Genomic DNA, 23,913 nt, shown 5'->3' with positions numbered 1-23,913 from the left:
TACCTGGCAGCCCTGCTGAGCTATGTGGCTGCAGTAGTGTCTGAATAACACCAGAAACAAGCATGCAGCTAATCCAGTCAGATCTGTAAATAATGTCGGTGACACCTGATCTGTTGCATGCTTGTCTATGGCTAAAAGTATTAAAGCCATAGCAGGGGATCAGATGATTGGTGAGTGACGGCGCAGGCACAGGATGTCTGTAGGGGGCTGGTGGAAGCCCCAGTTAAGTGAAACTTTTTTTTTCATGTTGCTGAAGGTTCCCTTTAAAGGCAGAAGATCAACAGGGCTGCCAGGCAACAGGTATTGTTTAAAAGGAAATAAATATGGCAGCCTCTATATACCTTTCACTACAGTTATCCTTTAAAGTGTATCTGAGATCAAACAAACATTAGGATTTATACTTTACCTGGGGCTTCCTTGAGCCTCCTAGGCTGTGGGCTCCCTTAGGGCCAGTCCAGTCCCAATCGTTCTCTAGTCAGTTCTGGTAAAGTCCCCCACGAAGCCATTCGGTGACTGCTGCCCATGCGTGGTCCTTGCCTGCCTCCTTGGTCCCGCTACCATTGCCAGGAGTGTTCTGCACCTGTGCAGTTACAAGCCTTAGCTAACTGCAAAGGTGTAGAATGTTGCTGACCACAGGAGCGCGACCAAGGAGGCACATAGCAGTAGTGGACGCACATGAACAGGGCATCCTGGTCGATCCGTGAGTCCACCATTGCTGCAAAGGGTCCCGCTAAAAATTATCCAACAAGAGATTTTTCAAAAGTTCTTGTGGTCACGCCGGTGCAGTGGCACAAAATAGTTCATCCACGGCCAATGGCGGTGGTGTCGAGGAGGACATGGGAAGATCCTGGACCATCCTGAGGCTTCCCTCTATTTAGGTATGGTAATTTAACTTTTTTTTTTAAGTTGAAGGTTTGCTTTAAACATCACTTATAGAGGAATATAAAAAAAGGAGCAGTTTATTTAAAGTGAAAGTTTTAGATCACAAAATGTGCCTGAATTAACAATACTGCCAAAGTGCAAGTAAGTTTCTAAGTTTTTAAAGAGACTCTGAAGTCTCTAAAAAAAGTCTTTTTATTTCACAAATATGTTTAATATCTTAGCCCTAACTAAACCGCCGCATTCCCACTACTGTAAACTATCTAAAACCCCCTAACTCGCCCTCCCTCTCCCCTGCAAAATCCACGACTTTCCTGGTGGTGGATGTTGGTGCTCTAAGCGCTTCCATGTGAGGCAGAGCTATGAGCTGCAGATCTGCCTCTACACGCGTCTGTCAGCGGCGGATCTCCGCCTCTCCCCCGCCCCTCAGTGAAGGAAGACTGAGAGGGGCGGGGAAGAGGCGGCAATCCGGGCTGACAGACGCGCTGAGAGGCAGAGCTGCGTCTCATAGCTCTGCCTCACAAGGAAGCACTGCCCGGATTGCCCCCCCGGTGAGTTTGGGGGGATTTAGATAGTTTACAGCGGCGGGAATGCGGCGGTTTAGTTAGGGCTAAGATATTAAACATATTTGTTAAATAAAAAAACTTTTTTTAGAGACCTCAGAGTCGCTTTAAGTGCAAGTAAGTTTCTGGATACTCATTATGGATGAGCTAGTGCAATTCGCAAAATGACAGTTTCACTAGAGGAGAGATTTTTTTTGAGAAAACAAATCCTACCTTGCACAATGAGAATGTTCATGAAAATAAGTTATTTCCATGAAAATGCAATCTTTTGTGCCTTATTACTTTCAGTGCTTTTTGCAAAAATGCCTGTTTTTTGTGAAAATGCAGTATACGGTATATTTTTGTATGAAAATTCTCATCTATGCCAATGTACACACACACAGCAAAAATGTTATATTTACTTGTCACTAATCCTCAGATCAGTATCTCTGCATATTCCAGGGATCTGAGCACATGCTACAAAAGACACCCATGACTGACATAAGAGTTTGACCTGTCCCCTCACTATATCAAATGTACACAAACAAAGCTAGGCATGCTCATCATTCTGGGACGCAAATAAAGGAAAGAGAGGTGCTTTGGGATGTGGTCAATTTACTTGCAAACAACCATTAAAGGACTACTACTGCGGAAAAAAAGTAAGCAGTTAAAATCTGACAGTACCGACCAACTATTCCATCTCCTCGTGGGGGATTCTCAGACTGGTATCTTACTATTTTGGCAGTTAGACTGTGCAACTGCCATTAAAGGGAACCTAAACTGAGAAGGGTATGGATTTTCCCTTTTAAAATAATACCAGTTGCCTGACTCTCCCACTGATCCTGTGTCTCTAATACTTTCAGCCACAGCCCCTCAACAAGCATGCAGATCAGGTGCTCTGACTGAACTCAGACTGGATTAGCTGCATGCTTGTTTTAGGTCTGTGATTCAGCCACTACTGCAGCCAAAGAGATCAGCAGGACTGCCAGGAAACTGGTATTGTTTAAAGAGAGTCTGAAGCCAGATAAAAATGTCTTTTTACCTTATAGTCAGCAGGGGCATGATTGCCACAGCTAAAACGCAGCTATCCCGCAGCATAACGTGAGGTCTTTACCCCTCAAATCCCCCTGCAAAAACCACAACTTTCTTTGTCGTGGATTTTGCTGCCCCCGTGTGCTTCCGTGTGAGGCAGAGCTATGAGCTGCAGCCCTGCCTCACATGCATCTCTCAGCGCGTATCTCCGCCTCTCCCCCGCCCCTTTCAGCGAAGGCAGACTGAGAGGGGCGGGGGAGAGGCGGAGATCAGCCGCTGATAGACGCATGTGAGGCAGGGCTGCAGCTCATAGCCCTGACTCACATGGAAGCGCTCCCCTGAGGTAGTATTTGGGGGGTAAAGACCCCTCGTTATGCTGCGGGATAGCGGCGTTTTAGCAGGGGCAAACATGCCTTGCTGAATATATGCTAAAAAGCAATTTTTTATCTGACTTCAGACTCTCTTTAAAAGGGAACATTCATATATATCTCAGTTTAGGTTCCCTTTAAGAAAATGCTTTTTAAAACAACAAAAAACCCTGATAATCTCCCATGAGGAGATGGACTAGTCCAAAATCTGTTGGTTCTGTCAGATTTTAACTGCTTACTTTTTTTGGCTATAGTGGGCCTTTCACCTCTGCACAGTATGCTCACAATTAGCAGGAACACTTGACAGTAATAAAAGCAAATAGGTTGTGAAAATTGGAACGATCTTAGCTTCCAAAACAAACTGGAGTGTATTTTGTACTTCAGTTCACTTCTTCGTGGTTCTTTCCATAAAATTTGTCCTTAATCTACATACACTATACACAGGGAGAGCAATTCTAAGGACTGAACTGAACTGCAAAGTGGTCAATAGGCAGAGTGAGAGGATGCACCACATTGTGACTGTTAAACTACCAATTTTGAAGTACATAAGGAACAGTCTTACCTCAGCACTCCTTACCCAAGCTACAGAGATTAAAGACACTGGCCCATATGCAATTCACTTTGTCTCCTGCATTTTCTCCTAGGTGATATTTTCATAACTTGTCAATTAAACCACCAGCAAACAAGAAAATACTCAAAATAATTTTGACAGTACGTTTTATCTACTTTCTGATGCTTTTTCAATTGCAAAGCACTGAAAATGTATTTTACCCACTTAAAGCTAATGTAACCCCCATCTTAAAAAAAAAAAGTCAGATACTCACCTAAGGAGAGGGAAGGCACTGAGTCCTAATGAGCCTACCCTCTCCTATCCCGGTGCCCGGTGGATCCTCCGGTCAAATCCGCCGCCGCGGGGACTTCGGAAGTCTTCGGGAGCTCCCGAAGGCCGGCGGCTCCATACTGCGCACGCGCGAGTGCATCATAGACGCGCGCGAGTACGTCATAGAGGGCACTTGCGCATGCGCAGTATGCAGCGGCCCGTCTTTGGGAGCCCGAGTGCTCCCGAAGACTTCCAAAACCTCCCTTCGGCGGCGGAAGTGACAGTATTTGACCGAAACGGTCGAATACTGCTACGGGGAATCCTGAGTGGGACTGGGCACCGGGAGAGGAGGCTCATTAGGACCGAGCCTTCCCTCTCCTTAGGTGAGTACCTGACTTTTCTTTTTTTTTAAGTTGGGTTTCCATTAGCTTTAAAGAGAAATTCCAACCTAGAATTGAACTTTATCCCAATCAGTAGCTGATATCCCTTGTTACATGAGAAATATAATGCTTTTCACAAACAGACTGTCAGGGGGCGCTGTATGACTGATTTTGTGCTGAAACCCCTCCCACAAGAAGCTCTGGGGCCACGGTACTCTGGGAAAACTGAAACAATGTAATAATGTTCACAGACAGTAATTAGCTGACTAAATCATTTATACATAATTATGGTAAAAAATGAAGCACTTTTTTTACTACATTATTTTCACTGGAGTTCCTCTTTAAGCCCGCAGGGTTGTTGTTTTATTTTATTTTTTTTGCATCTGAGCAATTTTCACCTCCCATTCATGCGCTAATAACTTTATCACTATGCATCACAATTAATTGATCTATATCTTGTTTTTTCCGCCACCAATTAGGCTTTCTTTGGGTGATACATTTTGCTAAGAGTTAATTTATTCTAAATCCATTCCACAGGAATATTAAGAAAAAAATGGAAAAAAATCATTTCTCAGTTTTTGCCCATTATAGTTTGAAATTGATACATGCTACGGTAATTAAAACCCATATATTTTATTTGCCCATTTGTCCTGCTTATTACACCATTTAAATTATGTCCCTATCACAATGTATGGCGCCGATATTGTATTTGGAAATAAAGGTGCATTTTTTCAATTTGCGTCCATCACTATTTACAAGCCCATGATTTAAAAAAATTATATTAATATACTCCTTTGACATGCATATTTAAAAAGTTCAGACCCTTAGGTAACTATTTGTTTTTTTTGTACTTTTTTTTAATTTAAATATTTATTTGGGAAATGTTTGATGTGGGAGGTAAACAGGGGATTTTACATGTAAAATAATGTATTTCTTTTATAAAACATGGATTTGGGTGTGGTTTTACTATTTGGCCACAGTCAAAAAGTCCTGGGAGCGATCGTTCTCGCTCCCAGGAAGAAGAATGAAGACGGGAAGCTTTTTTCACATACAAAAACTTCAGCCTCTGATAAGAGGCTGTCGGTTTTTCTGCGGGGGACATTGATCAATGAATGGGATCTACAATCCCATTCATTGATCGCTAACGGCCGGCAGCGGGAGCATGCGCAACCCACGGGAGTGCGCGCAGCCTATCTGGATGAAAATGTTCGTCCAGATAGGCTTAAGTGGTTAAAATGAAAATTAAAAATTATCTCCTAGGAGAAAACACATATGGTCCACTGTGTTATTTACCTGAAGAAGTGGGAGAAACCATAGAAGCACATTGTTTGTTTTTGGTGTCCAATAAATTACTCTTAAACCTCCATACCAAGGTAAGACTTTTCCTTATTAACTCCAAAATTGTTTTTTCCCACTCACACTGGGGCACCTGCTTCCACCTTATATAGTCTAGTCCCCCTCTTAGGGTTAATTCCTGCAACCAATATCCAGTGGTTCCTGCGGACCTTTTCAATGGAGTGTGACCCAAGTCCTGAAGAGGACTTTCCACCCGAGTGGAGCCAGTTTTCTCCACATGCAGGGTGGTTGCAAAAAAGCAACCCATATTTGTAAGTACGTATTATGGTGTGTTTATTTTCCCTTTTGTGAAAATATTACACTATTGGTTTGGTTTGTTTATCTGTCACTGGAGTTCCACGCCGACCTTGTCATACCGGACACCCCCTTACTAAAATATTCTATAAATTGTTTTTGAAATTAAGATCCTCCCATTTTTGACAACTCAGTTGCTTTTATTACTGTGTTTCAGGGTGTGTTTTCAATACAGAGCATTAATGATTGCCCCAGGGTCGTAACTAGACTTAATAGGACCCTCCTGCAAAAATGATAGGATGGGGCCCCCTTCGTCCCTGAACCACGAGGGTCATGTGATCGGGAGACACTTCCTACTCTGCATGGCGGGAGGAGGTGCAGGGACGGTTTTTGCAAGTGAACAGGGAGGTCTTTTTGCTAACTGGCTGCACAGGCGGTTTGGGAGAGGGAGGAAGAAGAGCCCCCAAAGCCTCAGGGCCCCCCTGCAATGGCAGGGGTCGCAGGGATGATTGTTACGCCCATGCATTGCCCTCACCATATTGCACACCATCCCCAGCCGCTGAACAATCCCTGATAAGAGCCTCTACTGGTCACCAAGACTCCAGCAATGGACTGTAAAACACCTGAGAGCAGAGTATATGTAGGTAAGGAAGATAGAATTATTATATGAAGTTCTTTGATTCACCTGCTGGTGACAAATTGTAATATTATAGCCAACAGTGAATGTTTTCCAAATTAATTTATACTAATGTTGCCACTGGTTGCAGTGTTTATGTCCAGTTGAGAAGTCCAGCAGCTGTCTTTGGAATGAATTCATTTAATGCGTGTGTTAGGGCAGCTTGTCTATTACCCTGAGCTTGGTTGCTCTCCTGAGCCTCTGCCCTTACTCTGATCTGTACCTTTCCTTGCACTTGCCCTGATCTGTCTGTGCTTTACTTCATTCCTGCTCAGTATAGCTGTATATATTTAGATATTGTTGCTAGTCAACCATTCTGACAGCTATTTGTGAAGCAAGATTTTTACTTGTTCTTCCTCTAGGCCAGGTTTCTTGTGGCCTCCTTTGTAAGTGTAGCAGCACCAATTCCATATTTCCTCTTAAAGCGGTATTAAACCCTGACATAATATTCAATAAAAACATATTTTCCTACTTTTTATATTCCATTTGGTTATCATATTTGCTTTTGTGCATAAGTATTATTAATTATTTAGAAATTATATGTTTCCAAAGTACACTTTTTTGCTCTGAAAGCTGACTTTGAATTTTATTCATAACTGCTTTATTCATCTAACGTAAGCAGAAATGCTTTCTGATTGTCTCACTGTCTTCAGGAGAGTTTGCAGTGTCAGAGAAGTGTTTGTTTACATTCCTCATTTGATACAATTAAACACAAGATAACATTATCTCTAGTTTGGATTTGTCCAGCTTTCCCTGCAGGGGAGATTCGAAAGCCTGTGTTTAACCGTTTGAATGCTGTTCTAGTAAAATAAAAATGCTGGTTGTATATAATATGCTGTAAATAATCTATTAGAGCAAAGAAGAAATGCTGGGTTTCATTCCACTGTAAGTAGTAAGATTTATTTCACAGGACAGGCTGAAGTGCGCGCTTGTTGAGCAGCTCAGCCTCCCCACTCCTGGACAGTGCATTTGTAATCCCATGCACGTCCGCTCTGTTTACCTGGTTGGAAAAAGCCGCATCTGAGAATGGCCATGATCATGCTTGTATGCCTCAGAGCGACCCAGGCCTCAACACCGCCTGTGCCAATCACTAGCAAGTGCTAGCCAGTGCACAAGAGCAGCTGACAGGCAGTGGATTCACCGCCTCCAGCAACCTGTGTGAAAGAGGCCTAGGAGTGCTTGTCTTCAGTCTAACCTAAAACTCAGAACTTTCGCTCTGCTCAAAAATATAAGCAACATCATAACCATTAAAGAAAAACAATTCTTCGCTTACTTTCATTTACTTCCTGCAACTCCTGGGAGCACAGAAAGTGTTAACCTTCGGTGTTTACATGTTAGCACAGAACAGGCACACCACAGCACAGCAGACAGCCCTGATTTACACTAGCTGATTACTTGCTGATAAGGGGTAATTAGACAGGTTCATCTCTCTAAACACATACAAAGTGAATTTCTCAGCAACTATGGCCTCAATTCACTAAGCTTAACTCCTGTCTTTAATAACTCTTCTGAGCTGTTTTACAGTTATCACCATGGTGATATAATTGTGATAACTGTAAAACAGTAGAGTTATTAAAGACAGGAGTTAAGGCCAATGTGTTTTCCTTGTCTGCTGTGCAAGAGTTTAGGTCTGCTTTAAGTGTGAGTCTCCTAGGCTTCTTATCACTGAAGAATTCCTCTAACGTGCTACCTCAAAAAGAGTGCCTTCTTTCTTTTGCTCATTTTTGTTTCCAAAATATTCACCTAATAAATCACAAATATTTCTGAAAGCCCCAAATTTTGCTCTAATTATAAAACGTCTTAGTGAGCCCATTAGAGAAAAACAGTTACATAAAGAGCTTATGATTGAGCCCCCAGTTGCCAGACCATGGTTTTGTGTAGGGAAAGTATTACATACAGCCTACAACATAATACTGCAGCAGCATCATTCTGAGAGATTACTGTAGACTTAAAACAATATAGAACAGGGGATTTGCACATATTCATGTCCAGCTACAGTGAGCAGCTAACACCTTCTGTACAGGCAGCGAGACTCTGGCTTGTATTGATCTCACACACAAGCGGAGGTCAGCACAAGCTTACTACTCTGGTTCTGCCTAATATGCAGGCTGTTAGGAAAAAAGCAAGGCAACCCTTTTCTGCATTGTTACTCAGCAAAGGTACTGCGGCGAGAGGCTGCCTTACTGTATTATTCTATCTGCAGCACTATGGAATGCTATCTGCAGGATGGAATGCAAGCTTATGATCAATACCAGCCCAGCATTCACAGCGTGAGCTTAACGATTGACGTTACAGCGCACTGGCAAAATCCCTGTTAATAACCGCATGTCCTAAAATGCCTTTTAATCTAATGACTGTTGATTTTTTTTTCCCTCTGTAGAATGTGCGTCAGCAAGGAAGACACATAGCGTAGTTGATACTGTAAAGGAGACATGAGCACTGCACAAATGGTACGGTTTGCATTTTTATTTTAAGCAACGTTAACTGCAGTAAAATTAGAATGAGCAAGCGGAAGGGATAAGATGACACTTCATAATCGCAACCGGTGGATGAGAGTCTCATCAGTTGTTTAACAACAGGCAAGACCTCTGTATTCTACGGATTTCTTCTATCACACAGACAGCCAAGGAGATGCTTTACAATAAGGCATGAGTTCACCAGCTCAACGATCTGTGTTTGCTTCTGACACCATCATATGGAAAGAGCTGTTTTATTAACCCCTCGCTCACACTAGGTCGGCTGCATTTTTGACAGAACAGGCAGTGAACAAACAAAAAAGATGGGATTTCGAAGACTGCAATATTTTTTATAGACTGCTTTACAGCTTTGTGTTTGTTAAATTTCAGTTTTGTTTGTTTAGTTTCAGTAGCGCACAATTCGATCAGGAAGGGCATTTTGGCCCTTTTCAGCCCCTTACACACTCCTAGGAGTTCTTCTTCACCATAAGCGTGCTGAGCAATCTGCAAATCTGGGCGTTTCATGTCCTACACCATAGAGCCATATTAATCCATGCCATGCACTGATGAGGACAAGCTAGTCTGAAACCATTTGTATGCATGTTGGATGATTGTGGCTCTATAGAATGTTCACACATCATTGCTTTCCAGCGGTTCTGGAGGCGTGTTCAGCTTACAGGGACAACAAAGGGACAATTTGCATACTCCAACCTGCATAATCACAAATACCTTCTGTTTTAAGAAGGCAAATTTCTGCTTTGCAGAGCATTTTAGTAAGAGCACTTTTTAGTCCTTTTTAGCCACACTGACCACAAGTTTGGGTCTGCAGCAATTTTTCTGGATCGACGGATGCGTTGCATTGACCAGAACAGATGGTCAATAATGGAAAACTGATGACTTTAAAACCTGATCCTTCCGATGCATCCGTTTTTACACGGATCAGTTTTCCACCTGTGCCAGTGTGAACTGGGCCATAGGCCAATCAAATGTACTTCCTGTCAATTTAATTTACATACAAGCTGTAATTACCATATAAGCATTCCATTGGCCATCCCTAATTAGCAATGAATCTCCCTTGTATACATCTGAAAATATAAGCTGCAGCCACCTGATCTGTAAGGGCTAGTTCACATTTGGAGCACAAATCGCCATTTTGCAGCACAAAATTTGGTGTTTTTACCATGATTTGCGATTCCCGTTCAATAAAACAAGAATCAGCACAATTGCCCCCAAAATGCTGCATGCAGCGAGTTTGCATTTTATGCAAATCACAAATGCTTCAAGAGAACCTGTACTGAGTAAAAATATTTAAAATAAACACATGAGGTAACTTCAAATGAACATTACATAGTTACCTTGCCATCCGTTCCTCTCAGAAGCTCACCATTTTCTTCTGACAATAATCCCTTCCAGTTCTGACAACATTTTGTCATATCTGAATTATATCAGTTGCTGTCAATAAAATATCAGTTGCTGTCAGTTATAGCTGAGAGGAAAACTGATGTACCAGGTAATGTTCAGCACACAGTTTAACTGTGTGCTGACCAGAAAGCTGTTATGGGTAATGGCCATTTTCAAAATGGAGGACGGAAAATTCCCTTGATCACAGTGAACAAACCGGACACGGGACAGGAGAAAGACACTGAGGAGTAGACTACATGGAAGGTAAGTATGACTTGTGTATGCTTATTTTGACTTTTAATTTTCAGTTCAGGTTTTCTTTCAGTGAGAATGCTTCCATTGGGATACATTAGTTATAGCACTTTTCTGATCATCGGCGATCAGCAAAGTGCTGAAAAGCTCCCATGTGTGAACCAGCCCTAAAGCAGTCCACATGTCTCTGTCAAAACCCACATAGGTATATCGTGACTAAATATCCGGGTTAACACTTTTTTTTCTGCAGGCAGAACCTACCCTATTGTTTGAGTCATGCTAACTGCCTCAATCTACCGGTAATTCTAGTGATACACAATATAATTAGCATTAGCACATATAAACAATATTTTCAGCAGAAATCTTGTCTAATATTGATTGCACCACTGCAACTGCTAGGCTTGTCACAGGCAAAGTCTCCGCCAACATTCACACCTCCCGCCCCCCTTTTCCCCAGCATACTCTCCTGCTGACATTGATCTGAGGAAGCAAGCTCGCGAGATCACTGTCAGGCAATCCTGTCAACAACCCCCCCTTTAACCACTGTATCTACCTAAGCCAGAATTAAGGACTTTTATGGAAGCATGTCTTGCTTTTCCTTTCATCCTTATAGATCAGGAAAAGAGCTAGCACATCCAGTCAAAATGCAATCAATATGTTGATTGAAATGCCATGGATTTGATTGATCTTCATTAGACTGTTAGGGCCCCTTTCCACTAGCCGCAATCCGCTTGAACAAGTGGAACGCCGCGTTTTGCCAATTGCTAGTGCACCCTGATTTACATGGAAATCATTGTGCACTTTTTCCATTAGCGCATTTTGACTCCCTGCTAATCGTAATCGTATTGTTATTGTAGTGATTGCGTTTCGCTCCCTACGATTCACGTCACAATCACGTCAAGTGGAAAAAGAAGCTCTTGCAAGCACAAACGCATTTGCGATTGCGATTGCAAGTGGAAAAGGAGCCTAACAACTGAAATTCCAGGTGCAAAATGTAAAACATTTAAAAACAAGAAGAGATCTAAGAAGATAACTCTTTGTAGCCAGTACTGCAGCTACATTTCAGTCAATAAGAACCTGCTGAGCTGCAGTAATCTTTCAGCAGCATAGTGAGTAGCTGAGGAGAGACAGCTGTTCTCCAGCTGGGCAACACTGAATCTGCTTCCATCTACATGCTTGCTTAAAGAGACACTGAAGCGGAAAAAAAATATGATATAGTGAATTGGTTGTGTACTATGAATAATTACTAGAAGATTAGCAGCAAAGAAAATATTCTCATACTTTTATTTTCAGGTATATAGTGTTTTTTCTAACATTGCATCATTCTATAATATGTGCAGATTACACAACACTCAGCATTCAAAATGAGTCTTTCAGAGCAGTCTGTGAAGTAATGACCTCTCCTCTAGCAGAGAAAAAGGAAACAGTTCACTTACAGTTGAGATAATAAAAGTCAGATAACAGCCCTCTCCACACTAAAGGGGCCAATACACTCAGCCGATTTCATGGCCGACCGATCGATCGATCGTTTGCAAATCGGTTGGCCAATCGACCGATCGATGGCCGATTTCGATCGATTTCGATGGATTTCTGTCGAACTGGCAGGGTGGAAAATTTGGGTCGATCTGATGAGATTGCTTATCAGTTTGCATTGGCCTTAATGGAAATCTGATGGCAAAAAAATGCCATCAGATCGAATTTCAATAGATTTCAAACTGAAATCTATTGGAATTCTATCCTGGTAAAAAATGTTCTAAAAACGCATCAGATAGATCATCAGATGCATTTCTTATCTATCTGCTGCCAATCTGACGAGTGTATGGGCACCTTTAGACTTAGTCAGAGAGTTAATGGCTTGTTTGCATAGAAATAACAACTTGAGTTTCTTAACTCTTCCTGTACTGGAAACAATTAGACTGATGTATCTGATCTTAATGTTTTATTTCTTAGCTGTACTACACATACAATTTTTTTTTCGCTTCAGTGTCTCTTTAAAGGGGAACTTCAGCCTAAACAAACATACTGTCATCAAGTTACATTAGTTATGTTAATTATAATAGATAGGTAATATAATCTCTTACCCACCCTGTTTTAAAAGAACAGGCACATGTTTGTGATTCATGGGGGCTGCCATCTTTGTCATGGGGGCAGCCATCTTTTTGGTTGAAAGGAGGTGACAAGGAGCAGGAGACACAGTTCCAACTGTCCTGTGTCCTGATTACCCCTCCCAGCTGCACACCCTGGGCTTCAAATATCACATTCAATTTGTAAAAAAAAAAAAAAAAATTACACAAAACAGCACAATGAGAACAACAAAATCAGAAATCCCATCATGCTTTGCACAGCATCAGGGGAAAAAAGCCCGGGCAGTTTTCTTCTGTGCAGCTAAAAATGAGACTTGTATAAGAGAAACAAAGTCCTGATGCTGTGAAACTGGTAAAGAAACACCAGGCCTTTCCAGTCCTGCTGAGTCGATTTTTAGTCCGGATGTTCACTTTAAGGAATCTGTGGGTCACATGACTGACCCAAGGGGTATTTTTCTAGAATGACTGCGTCAAATGAGAATTGTGTGCATAATGGGGTATTCCCCTATTCAGCTTTACTAAAAATGAACAGTCTGGCTGCACTAGGGCTTTAAAGCAAACCTGATACAGTGTCTGATAAAGGAAAGACTGCACAAAGCAAACATGTTAAATTTGATACAGTGTCTAAATGAAACACTGCACTGGAAGAACAAGGCTGTATAGGGCTATCAGGCTCTTCACTAACCTGTACTTCCTGCTGCAGGACTGTAGCCACACTTTCACCACTCGAAACAACACACCACATCTACACGGCAGCAGAAGCAGTGATGTGGGCTGAGAGATGGTATAGCCATGCTCATGAGAAAGCACCGACCACCCACCTGGAAACTAGTCTCTTTGTATCAGACAGGATGGTGGGGCGTGGCTTTATGGGGCATACTTAGAGGGTCATGTCTGAGGGGGCTTTTGTAGTTAAAACTACACTACTACACTAAAAGTCACTAAGTAACCTAATACAGTTCTTATAGCTTTGTTTTGGTAAATAAGCACCATAGAGAGAATGGTAAACTACCATACATTTTTAATTGATTAGGCCAAAGATTTGATAAAGCCATTCAATCTAATAAAATATGTTAAATAATTCTGACTGTCCACTACCATCTAACCAAGCAGGCTATAGTGTAGGGGGCCTTGAACACATCATAGCTTTACAGTGTTTTTGCATAGAGCACTAGTAGTTGTTCGATCAATAATAGATCAGCTTCTAATATTGTATAGCCATTTTAGGCCGTATAGAATATATCACTACCCTTAGCAACCACTGTGCCAGGTTTGACTCTGATGAGGCCTGCAAGCAGCAAAATAAATTGCTTACTTTTGTGTCCATAGTGGGGGCAGCCATACTATTTTTCCTCTTAGGGCTTGTGCCAGCCTCCTTTTCCTGGTGATATGAAGCATGCACTCATTTACACTTCCCGGACTCTTGCATAGTTTGGTGCTACAGATCACTATCCCTAAATATTCCACTCAGGCAGAACTTGAAATATTTCCCTAGGCCGGGCTTCCTGATATTCCTAGGCCAGGCTCCCTGATGGGAGTTCCAGGAAAGCTTTTCAGTAATGAAAAACACTGTTTCTTGGGCAAAGAATATTGCTAATTTCTATTGCGATATCAAGACTTTATCTTGCACTGTAGGTACACACGATACAAGTTTCTGACGTGTTTATTGTCAGACCGACTATTTCCAACAGGTCCGATCTGATTACAAATAGATTTTAAAGATAAGACAGCACAACAGAGGATGGCAATTATCACAGTGCGTGGCTGTTAAAGCAGCAGGGACAACCATACAATCCCGGGGGGAAAAAAAACACTTATAAAAGTAGATAAATACTTCTTCTACTTACATAACATATGTATTGTACTATCTGGCAAATTAAGAGAAAACTGTTCCTGGCACTTTGCCTTTTTACTCCCTCTGACTGAAGCCTATCCTGATGTCATTTTCTCCCTTGTTTTTTTTCTCCTAGAAACTGCGCTGTCATATCTAGCTTGCTTTGTAAACACATGTGAGCACAGCATAGATCATATTTCAGCAGCTCACTGAACAGCCAATCAGTGAGGAGGAATGTGGGAGGGGTGGTGACAAACTTCCAAATAGAGCCAGGATGACTGAGATAAGATTTATTACAGCAGAAACATTTTTAATTAGATTGGAGTGCTTACAATGCAGGGTAATGTTGCAGGCTGCATAATAAACACAAAGCAGTGGGTAAACGGAATTAGATTTTATGGCTGCTCTAAGGTACCTCTGTATTTATTATGAAGTCCTCTCTGTTTACTATGAAGTAGTTACAGGCTCTTGTCATCCTAAATGCTATTGGCCAGGCTGAGGGCGGAGTTTTGTATACCATATTGATAAAACCCGATATCTTTAAACCATTTTGGCTTTTCAGTTAACAATCTGCTGTCTGAATGATAGTCATCCCACTGGATAAACAATTGTTCTAAGACAAAAAACAGATCAGTTTGAATGGATCATTTTGGTACCATGCATCCATACTATATCCACAGTATCATGAGTCCATACCAACATTCTCTGGAAGCAAATAGAAAACCTCACTTGATCTCCACCCTCACTGAATTTCTGAACTCCACTAACTTTTTAAAGTGCTTTAATCTGCCAACAATCTACTGCCCCAACATACCCGACCAATAAATGTATCATCAACTTATTAAATGACAGGGTGATCAGGTGCGGCAGTAAGATTTCATAGAGCAGGCATAGCGCAATACAACACTAGTGGTTTTATCGATTCTCAGTCTGAATTTCTTGCTGGAAGTGGGAAAAGTTATGTAAATCAACCATTGCTACTTGATGCATTTGCTACTGAGGAATGGACTGCAACATTAGGTCATAATTGACCAGTTTAAAGTGAACCTCCAGACTAAAAATCTACTCAGCAGCACTTAAATGGCTTGGTGTTTCTTTAACAGTTTCACAGCATCAGAACTTTGTTTTTCTTACCCAAGCCTCATTTTTGGCTGCACAGAAGAAAACTTTTTCCCCTGTTGCTGTGCAAAGCATGATGGGATTTCTGATGTTGTTGTTCTCGTTCTGCTGTTTTATTGCAATTTTTATTTTTCATTTTTTTCATTTCGAATTTGAGATTCGAAGCCTAGCAGCTAGGAGGGGTGATCAGACAGGACACAGGACAGTTGGAACTGTGTCTCATGCTCCCTGTCACCTCCTTTCAACCAAAAAGATGGCTGCTCCCATGAAATCACAAACATTTGCTTGTTCTTTTAAAACTGGGTGGGTAAGAGATTATATTACCTATCTATTTTAATTAACATAATGTAATTTAATAACAGTATGTTTGTTTAGGCTGAAGTTCTCCTTTAAGACCCCAGTAGTTATAACATACGACGGTAGGTTAGTTATTGTTGCTTCCCAGCCTCCCATATGCATATCAAATCATCATGTCTATATGTCTATGGGTACATTAAACTATTCTACTTTAAAATCACTAAGTGGCAGAAGGAGGCATATCCAACTTTCGTATGCTAAGGAGTGACCTATATTTTGAAGCCTTTCATTTGTGGATAGCTGTAAGGAGCATGGGACATCATAAATAGTAGGTGCTATTTATAGAAATGTTTGTAACTCTTTAAATATCTGACTGGAGTACATCAGATTACTGACTGATAGAGGAAAGTTTATGTACCCCATGAACAAGGCAGCCGGTCTCAGGGAAACCCCTAGTAGGAAAAAGCTGCATCTAGTATTTCCCATTTCTCCTTATAAAAAACACAGATTATTTGAACTGGTGTAAAACATGCTGATTCTAGTAAAGCATCCCCTTGTATCAACCAAGTTCACCACACTGTGAGGCCTTGATGGGAATCTTGAAGTGAGTTTAAAAATGTCAAAAGATAGATACAGCAGAGTCTGTTATCCGGAACTCAGGCAACCGGAAGTCTCAACTAACTGGCATGCCTGAGGGGATAACGAGGACTGTTGTTTTGGGCAGGTTTAGGGGCATTCAAATACTTACCAAACCTCCAGCGCCATCTTGTTGCCTTCCTACAGCATCTAGCAGCTTTCCAGCACTGGCTTGCGTGCACGAAAGATTCTAGCTAGAAAGAAGCTAGCAGCGGCAGGAAGGCTACAAGACATCACTGGAGGCTTGGTGAGTATTTGGGTGGGAAGATTGTGCTTTTTCAGCCGGATGCCTGATGCCATGTATCAGGCATCAGGTTATCCCCACCAATTCCGGATACCAGGGACTCTCCGGTAGTTACCTTAGTAGAGAGAAGCATTTGCCTAATCTAGAGGCTTCACTCGTCCCCCTTGCTGTTCTGTTACTGGGACACTCTAATTCTTGTTTGAATCTGACCTCTGAATCTGGCTTGTTGAATAGGTTCAGAAGCCCACTACGGTATCTTGTCCGTATACGAGTTGCACTGCGCAGGTGCAAGGGCCTGCACAGTGCAGCTGCGCTCATACACAGATGGGAGCCCGGCTGTGAAGAAGAGGGTCTCAGTAAGAAGCGGTGGGCTGGTGGAGGACCGGACAAGTTTCTAGAACATCCAGAGGCCTCCCTCTACCTAGCAAAGTATCTACCTTTGGCCTTTTTCCTCACAAGTTTACTTTAAGTAGCACAAATTAAGATTTTCTCATGTGTAGCTGAGCTCATGAAGAAGCATGTGACCATTTTGATTATGTGACAGACCTGTAAAGGTGTGTATACACGCACCACTCTCACCCATAGGCGTTCAATCCCTCAGGCGTCAGTTTGTGGTCAAGTACTGTATGCAGGGCCGGGCCGAGGCAGAGAGGCTCCAGCCTCAGGGTGCAGTGTAGGAGCGCCCCGCACAGCTCACTCAGCTATCATTCCCCTATTGTGTTTGAAGCAAAGAGAAATGAAAAAGGGGATACATGGCAGTGACAGCAAGCCAGATTACTAGACATTAAGATGTTGGGGGGTTGAGTGCCCTGGGGCAACTCTTAGTCTAATAGCAATCAGTGTGTGACGGCTGGGGTAAAAGGGATGGAGGGGCGCACTTTGGTGTCTCAGCCTTGGGTGCTGGAGGACCTTGTCCCAGCTCTGACTGTATGGACACGTTGCTAGGCTACACCCAAGTGACACATCTGTCGCTACGGAGGGACTTCAGTGCTGTGCATGATGAAGCAGTTTCCGTGGTCAGGGTAAGGAGGGTAACAATGCGCTTGCCTGAGAGGATTCTGGGTCTTTTGGCAATGCATCGGGCAGCTATAAATACACCGGATTCTTTGCACAGCCAGCCCTGACTGACTGCCCCTGCCGAGCTTACTCTAGTGTGTCTACAAGGCTTAAGGCTCTCATCTGCTGGTTGCAATCATGTGGAAAAGCAAGAAGTGAACACAGCAAATCATAACCTTAAAGTGAACCCGAGGTGAGAGCGATGTGGGGCTGCCATATTTATTTCCGTTTAAACAATACCAGTTGCCTGACAGTCCTGATCATCTTCTGGCACCCTGAAACAAGCATGTGGCTAATCCACTCAGACTTGATTGAGAGCACCTGATCTGCATGCTTCTTCAGGGTCTATGGCTAAAACTGTTACAGGCAGAGGATCTGGGGGAGCAGCCAGACAACTTGCATGGTTAAAAAGGAAATATATATGGCAGCCTTTATATCACTCTCACCTCATGTTCTTTTTGGATGTGTGTACCAAGCTTTACACCTGATCAAACTGGTCCCATACTTTCTCATGAGTTCTGCTACACACAAACAATAGTAGAAACCTTTTCAGTCATTTTTCCAAAGAATTATAATAATTGTCACTGTTCCCCATTGCATTTTATTAACTAACTTTGGATTTCAGTAGCATATTGTTTGTTGTATTGATACAAAAACACACAAGAGTTTGAGTCAAAACAAAACCAAAGGTAAAGCAATATAAATTAAGTCGGATGATTAATATTCCAAACATACTTGTGAGCCTGCAGGTGGCATACATTACATGCTATATTAAAACGTTGTTTGTTTTTAACTGTTCACATGCTGCCTGGATTTACAGTATCCTGTTCCGCCATACAGAAGTCCTTATAGTCAGATCCAGGGGGACACTTAAAACTAGCACCCTCATCTCAAGTAGCAAAAAAGTTAAAATAAATAAAAACAACATTCAGCCAAAAATGTATGGCAGGTACCATCCAGCTGTGGAGGGGTTACAATACTTACAGCCGACCCCCCCCCCCCCCCCTGCACCGCACAGCAGCCAACATAGCAATGCATTGGAATGTGGCGCCCAGCCCTTTGGTGCTGAAAGTGTTAAGTGCATATAGAATTCCGTGCAGATTTCAAAAAAGGCTTATTGTAAATGAGTGTTCCCCACAGCAATAATACAGAGCATCTCATTGCAGCACTGCGAGGGTTAAACGTCCTCCACTGCCGGATCACTTTTGTGCGTTAGCAGCTGGCCTAGGAAGGATCATCTATTTATGAATGAGAACAAGAGGCCAGGAATAATTGAAGACTTGTCTTGTTCCATCCCATGCTGCTTCTTTGAATCGGGCATCTACGTATTGCACAGTGCAGAGAGAACATTAGCAGGCAGATAATACAGCTGCCAAACTGTTTACATTGAAAAGCTAATCCCAGAGCAGATGACCCAAAAACAAAAGACAAAACAAAAAAAAAGACAATTAAAGGACACAGGCTTCAGGAAATAGAAAATCAGTTACTAGTTTTGTGTTCCATACTTTCATTTGCAATATCCTAATGAGATAGACCTATTAATGCCCCTTGGGGATTCACACAACAATTAAGGATGCATTCACTCTTCTGGAAATACAGCTATTGGAGAAAGTGCTTATTCAAGTCATACAGCTCTGAGGGGTTGACAGTGGCAGGGAAAAGACTGCATTATAACCAGGCTGTAAAGCGTCCTTTTCTGAACTGGATGCACAAATAAAGCTCTACCGATACAAAAAAAGCATGTTTTATTTTCTTTGGAATCAGCTTTATGCAAAGAGCATTGGGCTCCATTAACGTGAACAAGAATACAGCAATGTCACTTAGAATATGGTCTATAAGATGCAGATATGTGATAGTCCACTGCAGTATTACAGCAAAACCACACTATACTGCACTGTATGCAATAAATAGATTGGATTATGTAATACCATGATGGAAAAAGCACCACTTGGTTCTAAACCACGGCAGCCAATCAAAAATAGTTTTCCACTGATTTGCCCTTCCTACATTGCTGGAAGGTGATTTATTTTATCAACTACTCCCGAGTATACTGAATGAACGTGTGGAGCAATATTCTGCAGTACTCCTCCATATTCTAAAACATAATTGCATATTTGATAGAGGGGAGCAGGGAGACCAGATGAATAAATATGGAGATATAGTAATTGTTTAATGTGCCATTGTGTGAGCAGCAGCAGAGCAGAGTGAATGCATCTTTAAATAATTTAATCTTAGCCTAAGACCTAGTCTGCCTGGGTGCAACCATTTCTGACATGGTACCATGGACATAGAATGGATGGGCACAAGGTAAAAACAAATACATAAACTGTATGTACCTAAGATCAAAGAAACAATAGTAATAAATATATGGGACCATTCATAATTAAAATAGGCTTCTGTCGCAAATAAATGCATATAGGGTTTTGAATTAAAATAACAGATCTTGTTGAATATTCTATCAGGACCTTCACTCTAGCAGCTTCATTATGAAATGAATAAAAAGGATGCAAACTTTTTGCAACAGAGACCTGCTCTCAAGTATATTTATATTGCATATGTATTGCACTAGGTATTCCTTGATGCCCTTACAGTAGTAAACCCACAAGATAGGTATGCCTTATGTGGTTGCACCCTGGCAGCACCTACATGTCATTAGTCCTGTTTGGTGCTGGACAGTCCCTTTAGATATTTCCTTATGACAAGCCCCAAGCACAGTGTCAGGAGCACCATGTACCCAATGGTCCCCTGCACAGTAGGGGAGGTGTGTGGAGCCTTCAGGAACCGTTCCAGCCCCTGCTCCACATAGTGCATCTGGTCATAAATACTAAGGAAGGTGAAAATGTGAAAGAGTTGGTGGCTGTGTCCTATAATGTCAAATAATCCTGGCTGGATTCTCTCGGGGATTTTACTGACATTGAAGAAGGCGGCCACCAGCAGCCAGAAATACCTCCGGTAGAAATAGACAAACAGAGTGGGGTTTTTCCTGCCCAGGTCGAACAGGAGGCTCTCGATCATGACCGGACAGGCCATGCTGAGGGGCATGGCGAACACGAAGGTGCGGATGGCGAAGGGGTACGAGCAGTCCTCGGATCGGCTCTTGCAGCATGCCACCGTGCAGGTCACCGCCAGGGCGAATGCCACGGGCAGCACCAGCTCGCTGTACAGGGCCATCAGCAGGCTGTAATCCACCCGCTGCCAGCCCAGGCTCTGCAGGTACGGGGTCATCACGCTGGGGTCCAGCAGGCTGAGCCCGGGTAGCAGGTAGTACGAGTAAGCCACGGTGCTGGCGAAGCCGTAGTAGCTGATGGAGGCATAGTCCAGGAAGAAGAAGGCGGCACGCAGGCGCAGCGAGCGGCAGCTGAACACATGGGCTGTGCAGCTCATGGCAAATGTCAGCAGCACCCCGGAGGCGTAGCACCACAGGGGCAGCAGCGCCGGGTGGCTGAAGGGCAGATCGCTGGACAGGAAGAACAGCTGGTAGAATTTGCTGACGAACAGCACTAAGGGGATGAAGTGTGTCCAGAAATTGAGGGTCTCGTTGGTGGGCTGGAAGATGGAGGCGAGGCACTCCTGTGCGGTCAGGTGCAGTCTCCTGTATCCGGACAGTATGAAGCACTCCACGAAATCATCCGGCACCTCGTCCCATCTCAGCAGGGGGGACGTGTCCCTGTCGTACGTCTGCAGGGGCATTCTGCCCTCCCGGCAACAGGGTGACAGGGTGACCGGCGAGGTGGTGGCCCTTCCAGGCGCCTGCTGCTGCTGCTTAAAGTCCGGAGGCACCACCGTGCTGCGCCTAATGCTGCTGCTGTGTGAGCTGCAGGGAGATCTCTGCTCCTCCAGCATCAATGCAGCAGCTCCTCACTACTTCAGTCCTGCACAGCCTGCTGCACGCTGCTCAGCATCCCCGGAGGACCTGTCCTCTGCATAATAATATCACACAGCTCTTTAGCCTATCGATCCCCCCCACCCACCAACAAAGTGGATGAGGTGTGGGACCAGCGAGGAGCTCCCCCCATCCGAGGCTGCTGACTGGCTGCTCCTGACCTTGAAGTTTATGAAAGATAAGAGGGTGACATTACATCAAGTATGGACGGGGGAGGGCAGCATTCTAGTCGTGTGGGTCGAAAAAGCAGTGATTCTTTTTTTTTCCATTGCTGACAACTGATAGCTGCAATGAAATGAACATCCTGAAATTTAAAGCTCAGAGTGCAGCAGAGAGAAGCTGCCTGATACAGTTACCTTTAAAGGTAGCGATGTGGGGTCATGACCTGAATTCCAAAGCCTTTATTTCTTTTTTTCTGATTTTGCTACCTGAGGGCATGAATGAATACACCTCATGCCAGTTTCCCATATTTCATCATTGGGATGTGCCAGACTTATGCAGTAGGCAGACGGCTGTTTTCTGAAAGCAGCAGCCATGGCACTGCAGTAAAAACCTCCGTGGTCAAACATCAGTGTGTTCAGGCCATGTCATTCATTACATGCTTACATTACTGGATCACATCTTGTGCTAAGCTCTTTGCAAAGGATTATATTTCATGTTTCAAGGTCATGCTTAGGACAGATGGAGCAGACATTTTGATTGTGTCAAAGCACTTCACTAATAAAAACCACCCTGTGTCCTGGAAACTGACAGTGTACACTAATTTGCAAGTGCAAAATCTTGCTGGCATGCTGTGGTTGTGGCAAAGTATTGTACCTAAAGCCTGACCACTTTTAGAAGAAAAACTTAGAAACTACAGTAAGCCTCCAGTGTTGCATACATGGAAAAAAGGGCACAGGGGATTGCCACTAGTAAAATATAGCTAAACTTACTGATATTCTGCTACTGCATTTTGATAGTAAAATATTAGTAATATTTACCAATATTTTACTATGGATAAACCTAACCCTACTCTCACACAGAACCCTTCCCTGGTAGTGCCTAACCTTAAGACACTCCCCCTGGTGGTGCCTAACCTTAAGAACCCCCCCCCCCCCCCCCGGTGGTGCCTAACCCTAAGATTCCACCTCCCAGGTGGTGCCTAACCTTAAGACCCCCCCCCCAGGTGTTGCCTAAACCTACCCCCCTACCCCGTGGCACCTAAACCCCCTACTAAAGCTAACCCTCCCTCTTAAACAAAGCTATATGTGGCTATGAAGGTAAATTTTGATGCCCGATTAGCAGCAAGAGGGGGCAATTTCCGCAGACAGGCTTGCGGAAAAAAATTGGCTTGTGGCTGTCTGCTGAACATGCCCCCCTTGCTGCTGTGCGCCCACATTTCCCTATCATGCCGCAAAATGTGGCTTTTATTATAGGCGCCTATGGCAGTACTGTTTTTACTGAAAGGGCTCCTGCACCCTTTTTTCCTGATTCACCTTTACAGAGTATGTTGCACAGCAGATACTACATATACACTTATGGGTCCCATAGTGCGTTCACTGTAATTTCTGCTTCAGGAAAACTATCTGCATTGGGACAGGGAGTTAATGCTCATAATTCTTTCAAATGGTCCAATTCATTTCCAAGCATTTAAATTGTTCTCAGCAGCACAAATTTCAGGAAAAATAACTGCATCCTTGGTGTGGTCTGTATGGATATGCACTCATATACAGTACCTTTCTCATTTGGGGAAAGGCAGCATTTGTTTAACTGAAGCAACAGCAGAGCAGGATCATCCACCAGGCAACCTAGACAGGTGCCTGGGGCCTAGTGGTTGTCAAGGGGCCCACCAGTCACCTTCTCTGACTTCACTTCAGCTTACCAAAAAGACCTCAAGGGCAGAACAGATAAAAATGGTGCAGGACAAAAAAAAAAATTACAAAAAAAATGGTGCAGGACAAATGGCGCCGCCATAGGCGGCAATAGTACAAGCCATAATTGGCGGCAAGAAGGTTAAATTATGGCGCCTGATAAATAGCGGGCACAATACCATTATTTAATCTCCTTGCCGCAAATTGTGGCTTGTACTATTGCCAGGGAGGTTAGTGTTAGGCGGGGGGCAGGGCTTATGCATCTTGGCTGGAGCATATAGGTAGAGTTCAGTGTGAGAGCAGAGCAGGCAGGGGTTTTGTATACATTACCTGATCCCTGATGATCGCGTCTCTTCTCCACTTTCTTGTTAGTTTGAATGAGCCCGGCAGCCAGCCAATCACCATGCGGGTTTAGTCCTTGCATGGTGATTGGCAGTCTGCAGGACTCTTGCAAACTAAACAGGAAGTGGAGAGAAGACGGGATCGCCGGGACCAGGTACTGTATCACAGAGAC

The 23,913-nt window shown here is 43.2% G+C and overlaps 1 protein-coding gene across 1 annotated transcript; it reads right to left on the bottom strand.

The window, feature by feature from the left end:
* Window positions 1-18,244: 18,244 nt before the first annotated feature.
* On the bottom strand, window positions 18,245-21,749 carry PAQR9 (progestin and adipoQ receptor family member 9). The gene has a single exon (XM_068280775.1). It carries the CDS (start codon window positions 21,507-21,509, stop codon window positions 20,319-20,321), a length of 1,191 nt encoding a protein of 396 aa, XP_068136876.1. The 5' UTR covers window positions 21,510-21,749; the 3' UTR covers window positions 18,245-20,318.
* Between the last annotated feature and the right edge of the window lie 2,164 nt (window positions 21,750-23,913).

This window comes from Hyperolius riggenbachi, chromosome 4, assembly GCF_040937935.1.
Source record: "Hyperolius riggenbachi isolate aHypRig1 chromosome 4, aHypRig1.pri, whole genome shotgun sequence".
In the NCBI taxonomy this organism is placed as follows: domain Eukaryota; kingdom Metazoa; phylum Chordata; class Amphibia; order Anura; family Hyperoliidae; genus Hyperolius; species Hyperolius riggenbachi.
This window is presented reverse-complemented; position numbering and strand designations above follow the sequence as displayed.

Coding starts and splice junctions, on each gene's coding strand:
- PAQR9 (XM_068280775.1), bottom strand. CDS start 21,509: ATGCTGGAGGAGCAGAGATCTCCCTGCAGCTCACACAGCAGCAGCATT.